General features: G+C 36.7%; 1 protein-coding gene across 1 annotated transcript in view; it reads right to left on the bottom strand.

Annotated features, from left to right (window-relative positions):
- Positions 1-17853: 17853 nt before the first annotated feature.
- Positions 17854-27434, bottom strand: part of Gpc5 (glypican 5) — an 859871-nt gene continuing 850290 nt past the window's right edge. The window contains exon 8 of the mRNA XM_055609899.1: positions 17854-18060. Within this exon, the coding sequence (XP_055465874.1) occupies positions 18026-18060 (35 nt within the window). The 3' untranslated portion in view covers positions 17854-18025. The remainder of the gene's footprint in view (positions 18061-27434) is intronic.

The raw sequence follows: 27434 nt of genomic DNA, 5'->3' as shown, positions 1-27434 counted from the left end.
AAGTGAGATGGAATCTCAAGATAGTTTTGGTTTGCTTTTCTCTGATGACTAAGTATTTCTTCAAATATTTATTGGTAAATAGCATTTTTACTTTAAGAACTATCTATTAAATTCATTAGCTCAATTCACTGATTGGAAAACCTATCTGTAGTGGTTAGTTTTCTCAGATTTTTAAATACATGTACTTTAGATATTAAACCCCATCTGAAGTTTGCTTGGCAGATTTTCTCCGATTCCATAGGCTATTCCTTTATTGATTGTTTCCTTTAATGCGCAGAAACTTTAATTTCATGCAATTCCATTTGAATTAATTCAGTCTCAAAGAAAGCTCAAACCATGATATTTGCTGTCAAATTTATACAACTAGAAATTACTATTTTAAGTAAAATGAGCCAGACAATTTAAAAAGATAAGTACTGGATATTTTATTTCAAGCAGAACCTAGATCTTAACATATATGTGTATGTGTGTATGTATGTATGTATGTATGACAGTTGTGTAGGTCATGAAAGAGAAAGAAGAGCATGAGAGAAGAGATTTTAAAGTCAGAGCAGAGGATCTAGAGGGTAGAGAGAGGACAATGGAGAAAGCAATGGGATGGCAGGAGAATGTGGGGGAGGGGAGCGTTGACAAGTAATATAAACAAAGTTTGAATGAAAAGCACTGCAATGAAAAACATTAATCGTAAACTAATTTTAAAATATAGTTAAAAAACAGAGCTGATTAGTTTGCCAAACAGGTGTGATGTCGGGGAAGAATGAAGGGTGTTGGTGTATTCAGGCACTGGTTATGATGAAATTCTGAGTCAGTCAGAAAAATAGTACATGATTCACAGTAAAAAGGTGGCGTGGCCAGTTAGGTCATTGATCCAGTAGGACTTAGATCATGAGACAGGGGTACTTGAGATTGAAATTTATCTTGATGATAAATCCTGTAATAGACCCAGAATGGGTGGCTGCTGTATCTGGAGGAAAAGGAACGTGGAGGTCAACATGCCTAACCTGGCCTTCAGATGAAGACTGAAATAACCAGGGAAGTGAAGCCATTGAAGACAAGACAGGAAGAACTTTCAGTAAATAATGACAGAAAGCAGAGATCAGAGAAAAAATGGGGGAACCAGGAGTTATAACTGGATAGAATGTGCCTCAGAGGGACGCAGAGCTCTGTGAGCATCAAGGAGAAACAACTCAGGGCCGTCTTTCTCCAGCCTGCCCAGGAGAAAGGGCAGGACTGAGCAAGTCTGCCTGGAGAGTACTGTCCTAAGGCGTTACACAGGAGGAGAGAGAATCTACGTCTGCAAGGTGGACTGAAAACTACAGCGATGTGTCCAGGTTGGAGTGTTACAGGCCCACAGCCCTGTTACACCTTCACTCGGATCTGCTTTAGTCCCCTCAGATCCTGTTCCTTGACTTTTACTACGTCAGATCGAAAACACTGATTAATGGGTTAAAAATAAGTTTAATTTGTTTCCTTAGCAGATCACCAGCACTGACAGACCCAAAGCCGACAGTGTCTTCAGAGAGTATGTAGGCTTCCTTCATCTTGTGTAACCTTAGTGATGTTTACAATTCCACCTACGAAAAATGTCATTTATGACTGCCTGTTCTTGCTCCTATTAAACTTCATGAGATTGGCTCCACGTGGACACATGGAACCTGGGGTGACCTCGCTCCATATTTCCTAGGTCACAGCCACTCAGATCTGCTCCCATAATAAAATGTCTCTTATTCTCTCACAGAGGAGAAATAGGACTTTTGTTCTTGACAATTTCAATATTAAGGATTCTTTTTTTTAATTAAAATTTATTTTTTATAATTTATTCACTTTCCCTCCTGTTTGTAGCCCCCTACCTCATCTCCTCCCGGCCCCACTATTCCTCCCTCTTACCCCCTCTTACCCTCTCTTCCCCTCTACTACTCAGAAAGGAGGATCAATATTAAAGATTCAAATGAAATTTATACAGCTTTAAATGTTTTTGTTGGTTTGTTTGTTTGTCATTTACCTTGAGAAAGATAAATCACAGGCTGGGGAAATGACTCAGTGGGTAAAAGCATTTACTGGACAAACCTAACAACTTAATTCAGATCTCCCAAGCTCACATAAAACCCCAGGTGCTCACACTCTCATCTGAAATCTCCACAGTCCTGCAGGCTTTAAAGCTGAAAAGTCTCTTACTTCTTAAAACAAAACAAAACTCTCCTCAATATAAACTTGAGAAACATGCATTTCCACTTAATGCGACATTGTCAAGATAAATTGTTATTGTGTCTGCCATTACACTTCACTTGTTTCTAGGAATTTGTTATTAAGAAGAATAATACAACCGATGGTACTGCATAAATTAATGTTTGCATAGAGAGCATTGCTCTTGAATATAGACCAAATATTTCTAGGTTTAAAAGTGAATAAATATCCCAAATTTGACTCTTTAGAATGTAAAGCCACACTATTTTCATATTTTTCAAATATGCATGTGTGTTATAATATATTACAGTGGAGGTCTGTATTCCAGCACTTCTTTCTGCCGGGACATTCCGGCAATGCGGCAGCTTGAGACTGACGTGGTCCTATGGCTTTCTTGCCTAACATGTTCATTATCAATGTTTTTAAATATCATTAAATGCTGATTGATCATCTGAGTTCTATTGCTGTGAAATACCTAGTTTGACATTTTTCACTTTTATATTGAATTTTGGTCATTTTTAAACTTATTTTAAAAGTTCTACATAGATCCTTGATACTAAAACTCCACAGGCTGTTTGCAGTTACCTTATCTCAGTTTGTAATCACTCATTTTACTTAGGGAAAAGAATTAAGACTCTTTGAGGATTTCAACATTTTAACGAAATTAACTGTAGCATTTCTGTTATAGAGTTAGCTGTGTCGATGAATGAGGAAGCACATCGTCATTTCAATGTTTCCTTATCTGTGCTTCTCTCTGTATGCGTGGTTTAGGGTGTGTGTGTGTGTGTGTGTGTGTGTGTCTGTGTGCATTTTGTGATTGCTAAATCATACATGTGAGTGTATAAAGGTTAGAGGACAGTCTAACCTGTGATTCTCACCTTTAATTTCTTTTGTAGCTACTTACAACATTGTTCATTTTTCCACATACAGAAAATTATCTGATTCTTGAAACTATGGGAACACAACTGTTAAAAAACCTGAATTATAAACTAACAATCCTCAAACTATACATTTAATTAGCTGAATTAGAATTAATGTAATTCACAAGACACACAACTAAATGAGATATCCAAAGAACACATTGTTTCAGTCTATTTGATGGTTTCCTCCCAGCTGCATGCGGCAGGCTAGCTAGTCAGATTTAGTCAAAAGCAGGAGAGTTTGAAAGTTTGTTAAATTGGTGTTTGCCTGAAAATAAAGTAGTAAGCTACCATGAAGCCATTTCACTTCTATTTCAGAGGAAGGAAAATAAATGTAAAGCGAAGATGAAAATGTTGGTACGGCCACAACATCACAGAGGAAGCATTCCATACTTGCTCCTAACACTGGGCAGCTCAACTTCACTTCGTCTTCCATACTCTCATTAGCAATTTCCAGTTCTCCTGGCCTTCTGGGTAGAGGCACAGACGTATCAGTCTAACGGATTACCCAAGATCACTTGGCACTGAGTGTCTAAGAGGTGTTGCAACAGTCAATACTTTCGGATAGGTCAGAAAGGAGGTTAGGAACATCACTTCCCCATTAGTGCAAAGTAAGGTCAACCAGAAATCTTGATAAAACAAGAAGAATCCAAGTATCTGTGGTAAACCCCATATGCTCATCTTGGTGTGTGAACTATATAAATAAACAATGTCATGAAAATTTCAAATATAGATATGTACTATGTTATATAGAAGGACAGACAAAATATAATTTTTGCTAAGTGCTATAGAAAGGCGAAGTGCATGGGCATTTTTGTGCATGTCTGTGGCAAACAATACAGTAGGTATAAACAGACTCACTAGAGGAAATATTTGAATATATGACAGAGTAGTTATGCTTTTGGAATAAAAAATGACTTGTTGGGGATCGGTCTAGGGCTGTCTATACAAGCACTAAATTCTTAACACAAAGATCTGGTTGCCACCCAGATGAGTACTTTCTCGTATCCTTTTTTCTTGACACTTGAACACTGAATTTTACATTATTTTCTATTTATAATTTATTTCAAAATAAATTAAAATCGTAAAAAGTTGAAAATTATAATCACAATATTTAATCTATATTAAGTGTAAGAATCATTAACATTTACCTACTCTGCATTTAAGGCCAGTTTCCACAGTCTTCCTACTAAGTGCTTACTTCCATAGCTCTCATTTATGGTCAGAATAGTTAAAGCTTAACATAGTTACATAAGCAATATGTCCCAGCATACACCAGTATTAAATGACCTGATGACATTAAAACCCTTGCAATTAATGGAATTTCCTGTTAATCATTATTAAGTCTCATTGATAAAATCCACTTAAGGGATTCAGAATGAAAAAAAGAAAAATACTGCAAAAGTTTCAGTCTGACAGCCCTGTTTTCTTTATCTTAATCTCAGTAAAAATCGGAAACAACATTCAGTTGTATTCTGTTTCACACACAAAAAAAATAATAATAGAAATATTCAATCAAATCTTCAAGAGACATGTTAATAAAAAAGCAGACATAATTAGAAGTTAATGTCATAGAAGGACTCATTACAGAATGTTTGAAGGCAGCATATAGGGTATGGGCAATGGCAGGAAGTATTGTAGAAAAATATTCTAATACCCTTTAGGGCCAGCAACATGACTCAGCAGGTTAAGGCACTTCCTGCTAAGAATTACTTCAGGCCAAATTCCTCAGATAAGGGAACCCTAGCCCCCTCCTCACGCTCATAGTCACATTAGGCTCAGTGCATCCTCTTTCCCTGTGGCCTGGTGAGGAAGCCCTGCCAGAGGAAAGTGACCAGGAAGCAGGCAAAGGAATCCATGTCAGACATAGTCTCCTCTTCCCCTTACTAGGACACCCACATGAAGCTTGAGCTGTCTACCTGCTACATTTGTGTAGGGGGCCTAGGTCTGGTCTATGCATGGTTCTTGGTTCTTTAGTCTCCTCAAGGTCCTCTGAGCCCTGGTTAGTTTGTTCTGTTGCTCTCCTTGTGGAGTTCCTGTCCTCTCCAGATCTTACTCTTTCCCACTTCTTTCCTAAGATTTCCCCACACTCTGCCTTGTTTGTAATAGTCAGAAGCTGGAAACAGCCCAGATGCCCTCAGTGGAGGAATGGATACAGAAATTGTGGTACATCTACACAATGGAATATTACTCAGCAATAAAAAACAAGGAAATCATGAAATTTTCAGGTAAATGGTGGGATCTGGAAAAGATCATCCTGAGTGAGGTATCCCAGAAGCAGAAAGACGCACATGGTATATACTCACTCATATAGACCTATAATATAAGATAAACCTATTAAAATCTGTACATCTAAAGAAACTAATCAAGAGGGAGGACTCTTGTGAAAATGCTCAATTCCTATCCATAAAGGCAAAGAGGATGGACATCAGAAGAAGGAGAAAAGAGGGAACAAGTCAGGAGCCTGACACAGAGGACCCACGAAAGGCTCTGTCCTGCAGACTATCAATGCAGATGCTGAGACTTAATTATTTTTTAAAAAAATTAGAAAAAAAAATGACTTCAGCACAAGTTCAGTATCAGAGGCCCTCATAGAAGAAAACTCCTAGTTTTCCCTGACCTCCACTTGGGTGTCATGGGTTATGTGTTCTATATATACACAAATAAATAAAGTGTACCTTAAAAACCTCTTAAAAAGACTTTTAGTACTATAAAAAGGGAATTTACAGTACCTCTCTAATTACATAGTGTGTATATATATATATATATATATATAAGTTTTTCATGTAGTACAGAAAAGTACAGTTGCTTCTCACTTTGTTTAGGCATCAGAATTTGATTCATTGCTCTAATTTATCTTCTTTTTGTTACTGAGTAAATATATAAGACACTCATTTCTAATAAAAGTTACAAGGTTCTGGCAAAGACCTGAGTATGACAATTTAGACACATTTTTTTTGGTAAGTAGCTTTTGGTCCTTCTCACATAAAATTAAAAATTAAACAAAAATGAATGTTTGCTTCTGTATTCAGAGAAAAACCCTGATACACATTTTATTCATTTTTGTGCTTATTTTGTAACAAGGTGTCTAAATATTTACACCTGGGCTAATAGAGGGCAAATCAGTTCATTCAGGCTATTAGAAACACTGTTAGTTTTCAACATGACTAGTTCTCTAAGTATGCTCATATTCCAACCAAATATCTCAGTTGCTGCTATTTTGCCTAACAATTAACTTTATGGCAAATACAGAACCTTAGGAAACTACTTTTCAATTTAGTCTTCACTTTGTTGAGACTTTAAATTTCATGATTTATCAACTTCTCATTATGAGGCAAAGGATCAAAAAACAAAGAAAGGTCTCAGATAAGACACAACAGCGCAGATTTGCAGACATTATTCATTCTGAGATGTAAACTGGAGGCATTTTATTACAATTATGCTTCAAAATATATTTCTATTATGTATTCTGCTTCACTGAACTCAGGCTACACTCATGTGAACTAAAAGATTGAGGATGGGGAGGAAAAACTGGATTATTGTTGGGATCATGTACTAATATTTCATTGAAGACCAAACAGATAATACATCAGTAATTAAGGATTTGACATGTGACATCTTCTTATTAGAGAACTAAACATTTATTTAGACATTTTCTTGTTAAATTGAGTAAGGAGAAATTTAAATGATGGTAACAGTAGAAGTTAGTTATGATTTAATTCAACTTGCAGTATGAAATCTGAAAAGAAGCGCATGGTATTTTTATTTAGAATCAACAAAGTTAGAAAATCAATGATGAGATGCTGTGAAAGGAAGAAGAGAAAGGAAGCCCATGGTGAGACCAAGGTAGAACCAGCTTAGAATGATCTGGAGTTCTCTGACAGAATATTATGAGTTCTTTTCCCATTGAGGTTCCACACCCAAACCTGGTGCTCTGTATTCTTCAAGAGGTGTTCCAGTTTAGAGATTTACTCTCTAGTTTCAGCTTTCTTTGAGAAAATAGGCAAGTAATTTAATAAAGAGGATTAAAATTTTCTGAAAAGCTTTTGGTTTTGTATCCACCGAGCTAGGAGCTAAGAATAATTTCATTCTCCATTCATGATTAAACAACAAACTCTAATTTTTAAAAATGTTTATACACAGATTTGCACTGTGCATGGAAACTGTGAGAAAGTGGATGAGGTAAATGAAGACGAGATTGCAATAAATGGTTTCATGTGTAAATCATACTATAAACGGGGCTGAGTGCTATGTATGTTCATGACTGTAATGGAAATTGACAACTTGACAGGATTTTGAAATCGTTGTTTGGAAAAAAAAAAAAACTTCATAGCTTTACCAGTGAGGGGCTATCTAGATTTGGTTTATTGCTGTGTGAGGTGACATAAATCGGTGTATCCATCTCTTTCTTCTGACTATGACAGCCTGTGCTCTTCAAACTATGAGCCAAAAGAAATCCTTCTTTCCTTTGGTCAGTTAACTTATCACTGCAGCTAGAAAAGTAAGTAAACCACATTAAGAATGGAGGAACAAGAGTTTCATGTAGAAAGACAAGAGTTGATTGTACAACACACAATTGGCCAATGGATAAAAGTTACAGAGGTTTAGCTTCTGAAGATTCTGCAACTTCCCACAGGAATCCTTTGCTACACATGTTCTCTCCTCCCCAAATGATGACTGATATTCTTCCTGAGTTGCTAAGGATTTAATTATGTGCTCAGCGTTTCCATTGATTCTCTATTTCATTCATCAGAGAGCGTGGGTTCCAGGCATGGGCCTAGGAAACAGATGAAAAGCTTTACTTCCATAATGTAACAGTCTCAGAACTTGCTGGGTTTCATGGAATAAGAAATGAAACACACCAAAGCCTCTTCCAAGTCAAGAACCATCATGTAATCCATAATTTATCTATTTGAAGTAAGACACCCTAATGGAGACCTCCACTCTTGATTTTCTCAGTTATGGCTTACCATGGCAGTAAGTTGTAGGCTTGCAATAGGCCAGTGAATAAAGAGACCATTTAAAAAGATGCACATTTGTCTTTTCTGTACCATTTAAACTTTCAAGAGTAGCTTCAATGTCTAGTATTAGATGTTGACATGACCAATCCTTCATACAACTTTAATTTAATCCTTCATAAGAGTTAGAGATATACTAGAGGAAGAATAATCATAACATCTTGGCTCCACATTCTTGTGAACCATCACTCAAAAATGTAGACACATGGGTCTGACATAATCTTTGGAATATGACTCTTAGAGGGTGAACTTGTCAAGGGACAAATCAGGAAATGCCTGGAAGCTGACAGTGTAAATTCACAGAAGAAAAACATGAGAAGGAGCGTCAAGGGGCAAATAGCACCATGTCGCTGCTGTATAGCCTGTTAGTATTGATTGCTTTGTATTAAAAAAAAAGTGCTCTAACAATCAACATGAAATAATAAACACACGGGAAACCCATCAAGAACTAGAAGAGAAGAAATTTCTGAGGAACCCAGCTATTCCTTTCTATGTATCTATACACTAATACAACTAGAGCTGACTTTGTAGAAACAGACGTCCTAAGGTAAGTGTGCTTGCCATCACTGTATAACCCATCGGTGAAGGATAAATGTGCCTCTGGACTTTGTCACATGTCAGAGACTGTGTATGTGGTGACTTTCAAACAAACATCCCTTAAATTATAACCTGGTTCTAGTAATGGGTTCAGTCTTGTTCTCTTGTTGCCAGGCTTCGTCCTGACTAATTCTTTTCCTAATATTCATTTATTCTGGATTAAAATTTCACCTCTTTAGTGTGTCTTAGAACTGAGAAAGTTGCCCAGTCATCCTAGATCCTATACCTGGCTCCCCTTTATGGTATGTGCTTTCCTCGCTTTTGAAAACATCCCAGTGGGATGCATGTCTGCGTTCTGCAGTCTTCCAGATGTTTCTATTACCAGAACAGAAATATTTGCCTATTCAAGAAAACCACACTGCAAGGTAATGCTTATTCATACAGGATACATTACGAGTGTCATAGTACAATCAGAAGACTTTCTGTATTGGGTAGATGAGACCTGATCCTGATTAAAAGAGATTAGAAAATGATTTGAGATACACGGTTTGGGTACACAGTGAAGATTTGCTGAATGTCATAGGGAAAAAGCTTGTTCTACAAGAAGTTGAGGAGTCATATACACCATTTTTTTCCAAACAGAGATGGCAGGAATGTGTCAGTAATCCCCAAATAGTATGTGGATCATCATGTTAAAAGCTCTGTGCGCTTCGACTTTCACCAGTTCTCATTATCAGGGGTTAAGCAGGGTGTTTGTGTTTTTCCAAAAGCCTCACTTTCCTTGCGTTTATGCAAAGCTTACAGTTCTGTGACTGTGTGCTGATTTTCAGGGACCTCTTTCTTTTAAAAATGTTTATGGTAACTTCCAGTTTTCTAAATTTGGCAGGTATAACTTCTGGTGCATAAAATAGTAACACAAGCACATGGAATATCAGCATAAGATGGAAAAGAGTTGAAAATATCTTAGGAAGGCAAGTTTTCATGAGATAAATTTGTTTGATTGTTTTTATAAGGGAACAATGAAATTGAATTAAATAACAGCACTGCATGTTGAAGTTGAGTATCTGGTTCTCCTGCATCAGCTGGAAACAAAAAGTAATTATTTGAAGAAGGAAAAGACAAAACTCGCAGTGAAATAAAGTAAGTCTTGGTATTGGAAGTTCCATAATAGGACTTCAGAAACAGACAATTTCCCCTGCTATGAAATATGGTAAATATTCATATTCCAAATGCAGTGACAAAAAGGATACTTAAACTCAAGGCGCATGCCGAAATGGTGATGACATATCTCAAGTTTGGTTAGAGTGGATATGGCAGCCACAGTTGCCAGTTTGACAAGAGAAGAACATTCCTGTCTGAAAAGGCTATAACTGCCTGGCTACAAAGCCTGGCTAGACAAGTACCTGTACTGGGGACCTGACACCTTCTCTTAGTGAAGTAAGTAGGGAAACAAAAACAAAAACAAACCTCAAGGACAAATCTAAAAGTTCTGAGAAGTTGAGTGAGAAGAAAATTTTGCTATTTTCCTTAAAGATTTCAACAAAGTAGCAGAATAATCATATTTAGACATATAGAGTTGAGATCAAATCTTCGCTTCATCCCTTTCAGAATGACTTAGCTTATGTTAAGATACTGCTGATCCATTGCCTTTGTTTCCATAAAATCATTATAAAATAGGTATTCTTACTCACTTAATGACTTTATTAAACTATTATGCATAACATTTAGAAATAACTGTGAAAATGTCCAGATTGTATTTAAAAACAAGGAGAGCAACAGAACAGAAATTTGAACACAGGGGTATTCCCAGAGACTCATACTCCAACCAAGTACCATGCATGGAGATAACCTAGAACCCCTGCACAGATGTAGACCATGGCAGTTTAGTGTCCAAGTGGGTTACATAATAATGGGAAGAGGGACTGCCTCTGACATAATCTGATTGGCCTGCTCTTTGATCACCTCCCCCTGAGGGGAGAGCAGCCTTACCAGGCCACAGAAGAAGACAATGCAGCCTCTTCTGATGAGATCTGATAGACTAAGATCAGAAGGAAGGAGAGGAGGACCTCCCCTATCAGTGGACTTGGGGAGGAGCATGTGTGAAGAAGGGGGAGGGAAGGTGGGATTAGGAGGGGAGGAGGAAGGGGTTTATGGGGGGATACAAAGTGAATAAAGTGTAATTAATAAAAAAATAAAAATTAATAAAAATATATATGTTGTGAGAATAGATAATTTTATTCCTCCTAGACAAAAAAAATTATCTATCTAGCTTACAGTGCTACAATGAAATTCATGAAAGAAGGAAAGAAAGTGGTGAAAGGAGATAGGTAGGTAGATAGATAGATAGATAGATAGATAGATAGATAGATAGATAGATAAATAGATAGATAAGGAGAAAGGGACAGTAGTGGGGATAGGGAAGGAGAGAGGGGAGGGAGACAGTGGGAAATGGGGAAGAGGGAGAGGGAAAGATGGTAAAAGTAGTTAAGGTATAGTCTTCTGGAATTCTGTTTAGAAAGTCACTTGTGATTCGTTTATTTTGAAGTGTTTGACCCATTTTCCTCTAACAATTTAGATTTTGCGCTAAGGTATTTGATCCATTTTGAACTGATTTTTGTTACAAGAACAACTGTGTTTACATCTTCTATATGTAAGCATACACTTTTTAGAGCATTATTTGTTAGAGACCTTATATTTTAGCTACTGTTTTCAAGAAGCAGATGATGGTCTCTGTGCAGGCATATAACTGAGAACTTTATTCAGTTCAGTGCTATTGGTACATATTTCAGGTCTTATTTAGGAAAGCATAATGTTAGAATTTCATGGCTGTAGTTTGCATGGCATTTAGAACACACTATCTAGCTGCATGTGTCTTTTTGGCTCTTGAAATGTTTCTACTCCTCTTACTTGATATTTCCCAACTTTTAGAGGGGTTGCACTATACATGAATCAGTTGGGACTAGGCATACCAAGGTCATTTATACTCTGAATGTTGACCAGTTATGGATCTCTGGAATAAATTCTACCTATTGCCAAAAGAAGCTTATTTGATGATGTGTGAGAGCTATACCCATTTCTGGGTACCAGAATAGGTTTTTAGAATACCAGGATACCAGCATAGGTATTTAGAAAACAATTAGAAGTTATATTAGTTTAGAAAAATGACAGTAGTAGGTTCTCTTATAGGGTCTATGATCTCTCCAACCTCTCAGGTAGTTGGCTAGGTATGCAGGTATGAATTATCTCCTATTGAACTGGCCTTAAGTCCAATTAGATGAGTATTGGTTATTCCAAAAATAAAAATATTCTTATTGCAGCATTGAGGATATCTTTCCTGCCCAGTCATTGCTGTAGTTCATAAGCTTGACAGCTGGTTTGGACAATTTCTTGCTTATTAAAATGTTTTTTAGTTTTCATAATTATTTTAGCATCTCATACTTTGCTGAAATTGTGTATTATAGCTAAAAATCTTTCACAGAGGAGATTTCAGGGTATTTTGAGAATAGGCTCAGAGCTTCTGCAAATAAGGATAATTTTACTTCTTTCTTTGCTGTTTCTGTTACATGATTTTCCCTCGAATTGTTTCTCCAAGCTCTGTATTGATTCAGTAGTCATTAGAATAGAAAGGTTTAGCTAAGTCTTGATTTTGCAGGAGTCGAACAGTTTCTTTCTAAGCAGCACAATGTTGGAAATCTTTTTATCATGTATGTCTTTTGCTAAATTGCAATATATTCTTGTCATCTTGTGATGATAACCATCATAGGCAAGCTTAGGATGAACTTAGTTGCTCATTGCCTAGAGAATGGATAGAGTGTGTCCCATATATATATACAATGGTGCATTATTGCATCATTAAGAAAAATAAAATCATATCCTGCAATAAAATGGATGGAAACCAAAAACATATTGAAAACACAATTCTCTGAAAGATAAATAATACATATTTCATTTTATACATGGAATCTACTTTAAAAAAAAGAAACAAAGGAGGAAGAGTGACTATTAAAGAGTGGAACACTACCAATATCAGGAGATGAGGACCACATATTTTGTTTTATATGTGAAGTTATTATTTTTAAGAGAGAGAAAATAAAAGCAAAAGGGGAGATGAACTATCAAGAGATGGAGAAACAATAGAGGTGGGGGAACACCAGAGTCAGGGTAAGCATGACACATCTTTACAAACATTATATGTGGTCCAGGCTGCTAGTGTACCTACTAGATACCACCCTGAACATGCCTGGAGAGGAAAGTGGAGTAAAAGAGGCAGATGACAGTACCAAAAGAAGGGAAAAGGAGTTTGAATTTGAGCATTTTAAAATTTCCCCATGTCCACAACCAACTCCTACTTTGCTGCCTCCTTCCATTCTCTCTTTGCTATGTAAACACTGATATGCTTAGCCTTCAAAAGGCTGTAAAGTATGCTTTCCTCAGCAAGTATCCCATGATGCACCAAAATTAGCTTCAGAAGACATAAACAATATAAAAGACACACTACAAACAATGCGAGTGAGGTAGCAACTAAAAGTCTTTCTTTCTATACAAAAAAAATCCCAGGACTGGAGTGATTCGCTGCTGAATACTACCAAAATTTTAAAGAGGATTTAATGCCAGAACATCACAAAAAGGGAATAAACAATACCAAATGAGTTCTATGAAGCAAATATTAACATGAATCACAAACAGGATTCTCAACAAAATATTTGCAAACTGAAGTCAAAGACAAATTAAGATCATACATTATGATCAATTCAGTTGCTTTCAAGATATTTATGGTTGATGATTACATTCTAGCTAACAAGCAAAATACTCAATACAAATAGATTTTAGGAAAGAAATCACTTGATTCTCTTTATGACTGTGAAAGTACATTACTTGAGAAACTTCAATACACCTTTGTGAAAGAATTAGAAATACACAGAACATATGTCTACATAACAAATAAATATATACTTTATTATATACTATTTATTAATATATTTATTATATTATTAGTATATACTATTTATTATAATCAACCTTATAATAAATAGGGAAACGTGCTCTAAAATCAGAGGCAAGAGATGGACATCTACTCTCCCTGCCCTTAATGAATATAATGCTCAGAATCTTTGCTACAGCATTAGGAAGAGAGATATAAAGGAATTAAAACTGGAAAAAGAATAAATCAAATTATCCATATTTTCAAGGAGCATGATTCTGTACTTTCAAAAATTACACAGACTCAACCAGAAACTACCATAGGTCCTATTTATACCATTGCTCGTTTTATGCCTAAAGGACCCTAAATCTAATACAGAAGTCTATCTATTCTGAACATCCATCTATATTGCTGCTCTATTCCTAAAAACAAGGAAATAAAATCAGCCTGAATGTCCTTCAGTGGGTTAATAGATAATTAAAATGTAGCACATATGAAATTTTATAGTACATACTAGAATTTTATTCCTATTAATAAAAACTAAATTTCATGATTTCCTTGTTTTTAATTGCTGAGTAATATTCCATTGTGTATATGTACAACAATTACTGTATCCATTCCTCAGTTGAGGGTCATCTGGCTTGTTTCCAACTTCTGGCTATTACAAATAAAGCTGCAAATGCCTTGTTGTGTACTTGAACATCTTTTGGATATATGTCTAGGAGTGGTATAGCTGGATCTTGAGGAAGTGCTATTCCTAATTGTCTGAGAAAGAGTCAGATTGATTTCCAAAGTGGTTGAACCAGTTTACATTCCCACCAGCAATGGAGGAGGGTTCCCCTTTCTCCACAACCTCTCCAGCATGTGCTGTCACTTGAGTTTTTCATCTTGGCCAATCTGATGGGTGTAAGGTGAAATCTCAGGGTCGTTTTGATTTGCATCTCTCTGATAGCTAAGGATTTTGAGCATCTCTTTAAGTGTTTCTCTGCCATTCTATATTCCTCTACAGAGAATTCTCTGTTTAGCTCCATACCCCATCTTTTAATTGGATTGCTTGGTTTATTGCTTTTTTAACTTGTTTAGTTATTTATAAATCCTGGATATCAGCCATCTGTCTGATATAGGGTTTGTGAAGATCCTTTCCCAGTCTGTAGGCTGTCCTTTTGTTCTGATGAGAGTGTCCTTTGCTTTACAGAAGCTTTTCAGTTTCATGAGGTGCTCGGATGTAGCCCATGGTAGCTCAGCATCCAAGTGGATTCCCTAGTAAGGGGAACAGGGACTATTTCTGACATGAATTCAATGGCTGGCTCTTTGACCTCCCCTCTCCCCCCAGGGAGGAGCAGCCTTGCTAAGCCACAGAGGAGGACATTGCAGCCAGTCCTGAAGATACCTGATAAGCTATGGTCAGATGGAAGGGGAGGAGGACCTCCCCTATCAGTGGAAAGGAGCAGGGAGGAGATGACAGAGGGAGGGTGGGATTGGGAAGAAATGAGGGAGGGGGCTACAGCTGGGAAACAAAGTAAATAACCTGTGATTAATATAAAAAATAAAAAGTATAAAAAATAAATTTACAGAATTGACATGAAAATAAATACATCTAAAATTTACTATATTACCTGCAAAAAAAACATAGTCAAAAAGACCAATATCACATTTTTTTCTCATGCACAGATTCTAGCATTTGATTTTCATACCTGTATAATTTATGCTGTTGTCAGTGTAAGTCAGCCATAAAGCTAGAAAGAGGTCCATGAAAGGTGAACAAAAATTTTTAAAGAAGGGACATTGGGAAGCTATTAAAATGCATGAGACATGAACAGGCAGGCAAACCGCTGGGGCAGACATGTCTATAGCAGCAGATGTACTATGGCCAGGGCACTGGAAGGAGGAGGATGGAGGGCTAGCAGGCAAACAATGTATGCATTTCAGAATGGTGGAAATTATTCTAGTAGCTTCATTTGTTTAAAAAATTTTAATTAGGGTTGTATATTTTTGTCTTCCTACTTACTAATACCAAGTATATTTAATAATTCCAGAAGAATTAAGCATGTAGAAAACCCTGTAATAATATAAATTATTTTCTGAAACCAGCAAAAAAAAAAAAAAAAAAAAAAGATTCTCATTTAATAGCAGTATAAATAACTTTGTCCAGAATAAAAGTTAACACAGATGTTACTATGTACTGCCTTTGAAGACATGAATCAGTTTTGAATCTATTACTGCCCTCATTCCTCATCCCTTTGGCTAACCCTTTTACATCTGCTCCTTTGTTCCCTTTTGAAGTTGTCTTGACTCTGTACTGTCTCTTCGGTGTTTAGTGTAAGTGAGAAGTATGGAATACAGTCAAATGTTATGTTTGTAGGGGCCTCTCATTTTTAACAGCTTTTTGAGACTATTTTAAGCACAAAGGTCTTTAAATGATAGTTCAAAATCCAGAGAGTAGGTTGTCATGAGTGTCTTTCAGGGTTGCATTTTCTTATAAATATGTCTTAGCTGAGTATCTGTATGTAATTCACTACAGACGAGGTTTTGTGTCTTTGTAATTAACCTTTCCACACCAGAATCCTAAAGATTTTTATGGAGATATTTCTAAAGGAGGGAGTGTGAATTTCGGGTGACTTCACTTTGACTGACTTTTCCACTGTGAGCAGGTGTTTACAATGATTTTTGTCCACGTAGATGAGGTTCTAATAGATGCTGTCTCTCCATTGCATCTTCACATGAATAGTTTAAGCACAAAGACTTCCTGTCCCTCCACTGTTTATCTCCCTGTGGAGTAGAGGAAAGCAAACAGGAGAGACAGGCTTAGCCATCCCTTCAGGTGGTAACAGGAGTAGTTCCTCAGTGTCCCACACCTGATGCACAGGCCCATTGTACTGTCACTGTAGGGAGTAAAGAATCACAGAGCAGCATTCCCTTGTAGCCAGGAGTACAGACATATCTGCAAAAATGGTATCATGATTCTGTAATGACCTAACAATGTAAAAATAAGTACTTAGCAAAGTCACTTACAACTTGTTACTTAAAATCTAGTGGTTAATAAAATGTAACATTTACAAGGAATTATCTAGATTGTGTGTGTGTTTGTGTAAAACAAAAAAGAGAAATGGTAAAATTCTCCTGAAATAAAAGTATTTTACATTTAAATTTATTGTTGTTATAATTAAGGGGTCCTGGGAAAGGTTTGTAGATTTTCTCAATTGTAATTTACAATCAAGAAATCTTAATTTACTCCAGACAAACATGTTTTCTATTCTTGACTTCACCAAGTATTAAAGCAGAATATCACAGAATGATAACTGCAGCCATCCTTTGAGTAAATTTAGCAGCAACAACAATTATAGGGAAGTTGTTGAAGACATTATCTTACAAAACTACTTATTTTATTAGCCTACATTAAATAAATAGATAGATAGACAGATAGATGATAGATAGATAGATAGATAGATAGATTGATAGATGGATGGATAGATAGATAGATAGATAGATAGATAGATAGATAGATAGATAGATGACTTCTACCTACAAAAACAAGGATGTTCTATCCTTTTAAAAATTATGTTCTGCTTTCTGCTTTGGCATGAGGGGAACTGAGAAGGGGTATTGTACAGTTGGTGAAAATTCTGCACAACGCTTTCAACAAGTCCAGCTGAGAGATGTTGGTTCCAGTTCCAACCAAGGGTTGGAATGTGAGATTATGCACGCCATCTGGAAAAACATGGATCATTTCCTTTTACCAATGAATCAGAAATGGTTAAAAAAATTATGTTATATGACTTCAGTACAAAGTCTGACATATATATGTATGTATATATATATATATATACATATATATACATATATATATATATGATTAAAGGAAAAGAAAACCAATAAACTGTTAATAACAATACATACACTCTGCTTGAGTTTTCATTTAAAAATGTATTAATCAGGGGTTGGAAAGATGTCTCACAATTTAAGAGCAATTGTCACTCTTGTAGAGAAACTGGGTTCTATTCCCATCACTCACACAGTGGCTCACGACCATTTGCAATTCCAGTTCCAAGGGATCTAACAAATTCTTCTAGTTTTTTTATTTTTTATTTAACTTTTATTAATTACACTTTATTCATTTTGTATCCCCCCATAAGCCCCTCCCTCCTCCCCTCCTGGTCCCACACTCCCCCCCCTTTTCTGCATGCATGCCCCTCCCCAAGTCCACTGATAGGGGAGGTCCTCCTCTCCTTCTTTCTGATCTTAGTCTATCAGTTCTCATCAGAAGTGGCTTCATTGTCAGGGTTCTAGGTTATCTCCATGAAGAGTCCTTGGTTGGAGTATGAGTCTCTGGGAAGTTCCCTGTGTTCAAATTTTCTTGTTCTGTTCACAGTTTCTTCTTGTTCACAGTTTCTTGAACTGTGGAGTTCCTGTCCTTCTAGCTTTTGCTGACACCGGATTCCCAGGTGTTAAATTCTATGTACACATAGGAAAACACCTATGCCTATGAAATAAAATAAGTAAATTGAAAAAAAATATATATATATTTTAAGAAGCACTCCTCTAAGTGTTTTTAATCTGAGACTAAGCCAATTGTATGTAACAGCTGTATATCCTATGTAATTATGAGATAGCATGAATGAGGTCACACGTTTGTATTTCCAACATTTGTATAGAAAGCTAGTCATGGTGATACATTCTGTATCCTCAAGTTATAATAATAGTGCTGCATCTCTTGGCAGAGGAGGACTGCCATACTAATTTCAACAAAAGGGAGCCATATGCAACAATGTATGATGGTGTGCAGTAACTGTGGGCTCTATTAAAAACCCACTAACCTTTTTAGAATGTGCGTTGCTATCAGGGATTATTATGAACTACCATGAAAGTACATCAAATAACAAAATTTTGTCTTTCAAATCCTAATTATCAATTTCATTATCTCTGAAGTTAATTGTATTTATACAGAAGGAACATGCATGCTTGTAGAACAAACATCCTAATGCATTAATTTTGTCAATTTTATTTTTAATATTTTTAATTTATTATAATTTATTCCTTTTGTATCCTAGCTGTAGCTTCACCCTCGTCCCAATCCCACCCTCTCTTCCCCCCTCATCTCCTCCCATGCCCCTTCCCCAGTCCACTGATATGGGAGAACCTCCTGACTCTAGAACCATCTGACTCTAGACTATCAGGTCTCATCAGGACTGGCTGCATTGTCTTCCTCTGTGGCCTGGTAAGGCTGCTCCCCCCACAAGGGGAGGTGATCAGAGAGCCAGCCACTGACTCCATGTCAGAGACAGTCCATCTTCCCCTTACTTTATTTTTAAGATAAAAAAAAATTCTGGACAAGAAAAAAGTCCATTTCTTAATTAATTATTTTTTTCAGCTTTAATACCAACTTTATATTTGTTGCCTTTTGTTCAGAAGAAGGTTAATTTAAAGACTCTATAAAGAACTTAATAAGACTTATTAATATATAAGACTTATTATATAAACATAAATATAACTAAAAAGTAGATCCAAAAAAGGAATGATAGAACAGGACTTCAATCCCAGTACTCCAGAGGACAAGATATATTGAGTTCTATTGGTCCCAGGCCATCTGGGCCTATAGAGTAAGTTTCAGGCCAGCTGACAGTATAGAGTGAGAACCTGTCTCAAAAAAAAGATACAATTTCAAAATAATTGTAAATAATATAATAATAAATAATATAATTAGTAAATAATATAATTAGTAAATAATCAGTAAATAATATAATTAGTTACTTTCCAAGATAAGAAATACAAATAAATGATAATATATTAAAAATTCTCAAAATATTAAGTCACTGAGGAAATGCAATCCTAATCTACAATGAAATTCTTCTCAACCCAATAAAAATGGCCACATGAATAATAATAAAAAGGCGCAACAAGTGAAGGCAAGGGTACAGGTGGGAAAAAACATGTATCTATTGTCAGTAGGAGTATAGACTGCAGAAACCATTACAGAAAACAGCATGGACATTCCTCAAAAATTCCTCTACTACGGTAGACACAAAGCAAATGTGTTCACAGAACTTTTCTAAATATGACAGGAACCACAATAGCCATCAACAGCTAAACATACAAGGAAAAAGTCAAATATAAAATGAACCATCAAGCAGAATAAAATTTTATAATTTCGAGGAAAGCTGGTGTACATCATACAAGGGAAGTAAGCCGGACACTGAATGACACGGGATAACTGTTACCTTTCTGTAGGTGAGGGATTGTAAGGAAAAGGATGGAAAGCTTTACTAGAGACTGGAGAATGGTTACAGAAAAAGGGAGGGCATGAGAGAATTGAATAAACTATAATTAATAAAAAAATAAAATTTAAAAGTGCACTTACATAGAAATAATATATACACGTATATATTAATATGTATAAAATGTTAATCAATGCTTAATATAAACCATTTCCTTCAAAAGTTTTTTCTGCATCTATCCACTTGAAGTCACAAACAGGAATCTTTGCCCTTACATTTAGAAAAAAAAAATCTCAGTATAAAATTCTAAATACTTCACATTGGTGCCTTGAAGCCATACCAAATTTCTGAATTACAGGGTTGAGGGCACAAAACGTGCTCGTCTATAGATTTCTGGATTCACATTAGGAGCCACAACTTTCTCCAGGAAGTTGATTAAGAGTGGATAATTGCATCTTATGCTATACACCAGACCTGGCCTCTCTGAGGATGCAGGGTTGATACAGAACTTCACTGCTTTCTCGCTTTCTGAGATGTTCCCAAGGCCCCTTCCTGTGCAGATGATGTGCAAAGTAATAAATTAAGTGATAAGTGACATATTGCAGAATCCTGTCGTGCCTATACAGAACCTTCATATCACTTTGTTCGTGACACATTCTGAAAATGAGACTTTATGCAGTTGGCCTGCAGAAACGTTTCCACTTAAAGAGATCACATTAGGCAGTATGTCAAAATGAATAAATCCATATCTGCTTGGTGAGTGACTCTTATGCTTGTTGCTTCTCATTTAGCTTATAGATGTAGCTATGCACTCCAGCTAGGGAGACTTGGTCAATCCTGAGCAGGTCTAGCATCTAGAATCCCAAAATTCCAGAATTCTAGTAATTAGTGTCATTTCGGAAGAACTTATTTTCAAATTTCTCAAAGCTGTTTTGCTTTTAAGATTTCAACAAAGACCTCAACATAAAACCAGACACATTAAATCAGCTAGAAAAAAAAGTGGGGAATACCCTAGGACTCATTGGCACAGGAAAAAACTTCCTGAACAGAACACCAACAGCACAGGCTCTAAGATCAACAATCAACAAATGGGACCTCATGAAACTGAACAGCTTCTGTAAAGCAAAGTACACCGTCATCAAAACAAAACCAATGCCTACAGATTGGGAAAGAATCTTCACCAACCCTTTATCTGACAGAGGGCTAATATCCAGCATATATAAAGAAGCTGAAAAGCAGCAAACCAAGTAATCCAATTAAAAAATGGGGAACAGAGCTAAACAGAGAATTCTCAACAGAGGAATATCGAATGGCAGAGAAACACTTAAAGAAATGTTCAACCTCATTAGCCATCAGGGAAATGCAAATCAAAACAACCCTGAGATTTCACCTTACACCATCAGAATGGCCAAGATCAAAAACTCAAGTGACAACACATGCTGGAGAGGTTGTGGAGAAAGGGGAACCCTCCTCCACTGCTGGTGGGAATGTAAACTGGTACAACCACTCTGGAAATCAATCTGGCGCTTTCTCAGACAAATAGGAATAGCACTTTCTCAAGATCCAGCTATACCACTCCTGGGCATATATCCAAAAGAGGCTCAAGTACACAATAAGGACATTTGCTGAACCATGTTTATAGCAGTTTTATTTGTAATAGCCAGAAGCTGGAAACAGCCCAGATGCCCCTCAACTGAAGAATGGATGCAGAAATTGTGGTACATCTATACAATGGAGTATTACTCTGCAATGAAAAATAAGGAAATCATGAAATTTGCGGGTAAATGGTGGGACCTGGAAAGGATCATCCTGAGTGAGCTGTCCCAGAAGCAGAAAGACACACACGGTATATACTCACTCATATAGACATGTAATATAGGATAAACCTACTAAAATATGTACATCTAAAGAAACTAATCAAGAGAGAGGACCCTGACTAAAACGCTCAATCCCCATCCCAAAAGGCAAAGAGGATGGATATCAGAAGAAGAAAACAGGAAACAACCTAGGAACCTGCCACAGAGGGCCTCTGAAATACTCTGCCCTGCAGACTATCAAAGCAGATGCTGAGACTTTATGGCCAACTCTTGGGCAGAGTGCATAGAATCTTATGTAAGAAGTGGGAAATAGTAGGTTATGGAGAGGACAGGAACCCCACAAGGAGAGCAACAGAACCAGAAAATTTCAACACAGGGGTCTTCCCAGAGACTCATACTCCAACCAAGTACCAGGCATGGACATAACCTAGAACCCCTGCACAGATACAGCCCATGGCAGTTCAGTGTCCAAGTGGGTTACATAGTAATGGGAAGAGGGACTGCCTCTGAGATAATTTGATTGGCCTGCTCTTTGATCACCTCCCTCTGAGGGGGGAGCATTCTTACCAGGCCACAGAAGATGACAATGCAGCCACTTCTGATGTGATCTGATAGACTAAGATCAGAAGGAAGGAGAGGAGGACCTCCCCTATCAGTGGACTTGGGGAGGGGTATGCGTGAAGAAGGGGGAGGGAGGGTGGGATCAGGAAGGGAGGAGGGAGGGGCTTATGGAGGGAAAATCTTTTTTTGGGAATAAAGTGTAATTAATAAAATAAAATTAAATAAAAAAGATTTTAACAAACAAACAGCAAACAAACAAACAAAAACAACAACCCTGCCTTTTATTTCTGACACAGTTCTCAATAGGTAACTCATATAGTTTTTCTTCCACACTTATGAACTTCCCTTCTTCTTGTGTAATATCTCCTTGGGTAACTGGGCTCCTCAGCCCTTTAAGTTACTCATGAAGTCCGTTCCTGTCTATGTGTGAGGCACTGTGCGCGTGTTCTAGACTGCTCCTTCACTTGAGCCAACAAAAGGGTCCATTTTATCTTCCTACCCCTAAAGTCATTATTAAATACATGTATACATTAAATACATGCTTGCACATGATAAGTGCAACTGCAAGTTAAAATGGAAACAGAAACGTTAAACATATTCTGAAAGACAATGTGAGTTTCTGTACTTGCCATGTATAATTAAACTGCTCGATATGAAGTATTTTACAAATTAAGAGAGTGGATAAATAAAACAACAAACTTTTCTCAATCTCATCTAAAATGTTTTAAAATCAGGACATGGCATGTTGAACCCCCTACATCTAACTACAATACAAAGTATAATAGTAAAATTTAATGCTAAAAGTAACAATTCATAGTCTAGTCTTTTAAATAAGCAAAAATGTAAAGTGTTCAAGGAGGATTTTCTTTCCATTGGTATTCAGATTTGACTAATCTGCCTTAACTCCTCTGTGAATGGGTCAATTTCAGTGTCCACATTCCAAAGTCTTTATATTTAATCTAGTGTGTTAGATCATATTTGTAATTCCAACACTGGGAAGAAGAGCTAATGAATCATGAGTTCAAGAGAAGCCTGAACTACATGCTTAGACGGTGTTAAACAACAGAAACCGCTTTCTTTAATTTATCTTATGTTTAAAAGTAACTCACTAACAAATGGAGCAACATGAAAAGGCAACAACTAAGCCAACAAAACATTTACTTATGAAGAGGTTTAATTCTAAATGGTAAAGAGGGTCTGGTCATCACCATCTGTAATGAGGGGGTCTTAATGACTGTTTACAATAATATTCATTCTCTCTGTCTCTCTCTCTTTCTCTCTCTCTCTCTCTCTCTCTCGTGTGTGTGTGTGTGTGTGTGTGTGTGTGTGTGTTTGTGTGTGTGTGTCTAACAAGTTAACATGGCCTTATCACAGGTTAAGTCAGCAAGGAGTTATGCTCCAGCCATCTTCTGACTTTTGATTTTATACTGTGTCTCACTAAATTGTTCAGTTTGGACCTGAACTCATATGCAGCCCAAAGCCAGTGACACTTCCTCCTCAAAATCTCAACAGTGGTGATTACAGTCTGTGCCACGAGGCAAGACGCTCATTTTTATTTTTAGGCTGACTATGATCCCTAAGTCTGTGATGTTGCTTTGGACAATAGAGAAACATCCGTAAGTTGCTACTATCAAGTAGAATAAGTAATAGCAGATTTCAAACTTAACAAGATACATGGGATTTATTAGCAAGGGTCAAAGATCAAAAAAGAATGTTCGTTTCTGTATTTTTTGGATCATTACTGAGTTTTAAAAAACACATTTGCAGAAAAATCTTCAAAAAAGCCTTTTTCATAAATCATGTTGTGCTTCAGAATGTTTAAAACAACTCCATGCAAGTTCAGGCATTCAAGGGCCTTAATTAACTTTCTGTCCCGCAGTCTCTAGTTGTTAATCAGATCTGGCGTTGGCTGTATGTTTTGATGAGAAGGTTGCTGCTTTGATTAGAAAGAAAGATTTTCAGCAAAAGTCTATTTTCTGTTATCAAGGGTCATTAAGAACTGGTCTATCCAGCGAGAGACGAGCTGGAACTCATTAGTCTCCTTAATAAAACGCTTATGAGGAACACCATGTACTGAAAGAATGACTATATTTATATGGCCTTTTAAACAAACAAAGCAAAGCCAAAAATTACTAGCAAAAAGGCATAAAAAGGATTTATTGAAAGGTAAGAGTTGAGCAGCTATAATAACCACCTGCATGTCATTATCCCATACATCACCCCAAGATGTTTTTCTTCAGTGGACTAGGCAAGATCTTCAGAGAAATCATTTCATCTAGGGACATATTTTACTTAACAAAATGGTTGTTATTTTGGGCTTGAACTTTTTTACCTTTGAAATGTTTAAGGTGAGATTTTAAATTTCTTACATGCTTAAATACACACACACAGATACACACACACACAGATCATGAATCCCTGCTGTGCTAGCTTGACTCTGCTTTCCTTTCACAACTGTGACAGAATGTTAAAGCGCCTGACAAAGAAGATGCTATTGTTTTCTGTTTCAGAACAGCATTTTCCCTCTATTCTTCTAATTCAGAAAAAAGGAGACTTTATGTTGTTCAAAAATATGTTAATTTATCAATATGTGCTAATGGATGGTAAAATAGATATTTATTTATGATGAATGAATGAGATAAATTGATTTATTTGTCAATTGTTTTTATGATTGTGAACATAAGATTTTCTATTTATCTTCTATTTTCTCAACATGGATTTCAGTGTTTAGCAGAAGAAAAAGTGAAAATTCTATTACTTATCCATGCTTTTCTGTAGATAGTTTATTTAATACATTTATTAATTATTCAAAACTGGACATAAAATACTAAGAAAGCTAGCTCTGCTTCAAAACAGTTATCAAATGGATAAGTATTTTTATTTGGCTTTACTATAAATATGTAGTAAGGAGTGTGTGAGTCTGTCACATAGTCCACCTATATAACTCATTCTTCAATTAAGTTAAACAGTGTAGCATTTTCCTCCAGATTGCAACATTCCATCTCCCAAGGAAAAGTACCTTATACAGAAGGGAAACAACTCAAAATAACTTCAGGAATTCCCTGAAATTGAGCATATTCACTAGGCCTATTACTCCCAATAGGAAACACTAAAGATTGCTAGCTTAGTATTCTACTGCTGTGAAGAGATACCATGACCAACTGAGCTTACAGAAACCATTTGATTAGGGGCTTGCTTACAGTTTCAGAAGGTTAGTCTATGATGAACATAGTAAGGATACCATACTGGATGCAGGCATGGTGCTGGAGAAGTAGCTGGGAGCTATATCCTGCTTTGTATACAAGGAGCAGAGACACACACACACACACACACACACACACACACACACAGAAAGGGAGGCAGAGATGGAGACAGAGACAGAGAGACTGAGCCTGGCATGGGCTTTTGAAACTTTAAAGACCACTCCAAGTGATACTCCTCCTCCGACAAGGACAGGTCTCCTCCAATAAGCCCACACTTCCTAATCCTTCCCAAACAGTTCCACTAACTGGAACCCAAGCATTTAAACATATGATCCTATGGGGGTCATTTTCATTCAAACCTCCACAGTTCGTGAGACTCACTTTCAGACAAGCCAACCGCAAAGAAGACTCCAAGACCAGCTAAACAGCTGAAAGAAGCAGAGATGAGCTGAGCTGCTGAAGGGGCTTAGACCGACTGAGCTATGTGGATGGGACACTTTCCAAACCGTTGAGCTACCTGAAGCCTGTGGAGCATGCCCCACAGCTTTGGTGAGCTTCATCCCTGCTGCAGGAGGCTCTGGTGATGCAGGCGCCTTGAGTGATTTCTGTACCACTAAGACACTGCTCACTCCTATTCCTATGCACTACAATAAAACCCATTGTTTCACCAAGCTGGACTTTGGCAGTATCCATACTTTCGGCCTGTCATGGGCTTCCATGTGGGTTGAGTAAACACATGTGTACGTTCTTCAGGCACAACTTTTAATACTCTTAGAAGATCAGGACTATCCTAAGTACAGCCATCAATTCAGCCAGAAGCAGACTTCCCATGCCTGAAGTCCTGTTAAAAATGTGTTGACATTTTTTAGAACATGGTAGCAGTTAGAGAAATGAGATCCAACTAACTGTGCTAACTGGAATTCTATTAAAAATATATAAACATACAACTATGCTACTAAAATCCTATCTTCTCTTATGTATCTAGAGTCCTGAAACCACCAGGAAGCGCCACCATTCCCTCATATATTCTCTCTTCACATGGTCCTTCCTTCCTCCACCAGTCGCCTTCCACTCAGGCATTTCAGACATCACAGAAGAACTGCAGTTGTTGAGTACCAGAGTCTGCTCTGGTGTCCCGGACATACAAGCACATGTCGCCTTTTATCTCAGAAATTCTATTCTTTGGCCAGCCCCACAAGCGCACAGTAGGGGCTTGGAGAAGGCGCTACAAAACTGACTGTTAATGGTTGGCTAATAGCATAAAAACAATGTTGACATTTCATGTTTATTAATATGAAAATGTAGCAGTGTAGTTGTAGGCCTGATGGTTGCTAAGGCGTTTAGTATAAATTACATACAACATAGAAAATAAACTACATCACTGAGGAATCCATGCATTTTTTTTAGTATTCATCAGAGAACTTTATGATTGATTAAAAGTAAAACACCTGTTGATGTCTTTAGAGAAAAATTGAATAAGAGTCATAATAAAAGCTAAAAATAATACTCAGACAATTATGAACATGAAACTCTTTTCTCACTTAAAATATTCTTGTCAAATTTTGGATTATATATATATTATATATCTATATCCATCTCCATATCTATATCTATATATCTGTATCTATATATAGATATATAGATATCTATATCTATATCTATATATATATATAATTTCAGGGCAGTGGTCAGCCCCAAAATCATACACATACAAAATTATACAGAGTAATTTAATTTTATGATTACCAATGTGCATGCGTGTGTGTGTGTGCGTATGTGTGTGTGTGTAACAAAAATAAGAGACAAGGAACATGAAGTCGAGAGGGGGAAGATGGATGTACATGGGAGGGTTTCAAAGAGGAAAAGAGAATTTTTGAGATTATAATATAATTCAATATTTCTTCCTTACTGTTATGTTACTACCTTTAAGTTCTCCCATCCACCTGTCTCCACTTTCCTTCAAAATCATGTCCTCTCTTTTCAATGACTGTGATGAATTCATGTGTGTGGTGTGGTGTGTGTGTGTGTGTGTGTGTGTGTGTGTGTGTGTGTGTGTGTGTG

The sequence above is a fragment of the Psammomys obesus genome, unplaced genomic scaffold (assembly GCF_907164565.1).
Source record: "Psammomys obesus unplaced genomic scaffold, mPsaObe1.curated_primary_1811, whole genome shotgun sequence".
Lineage (NCBI taxonomy): Eukaryota > Metazoa > Chordata > Mammalia > Rodentia > Muridae > Psammomys > Psammomys obesus.
This window is presented reverse-complemented; position numbering and strand designations above follow the sequence as displayed.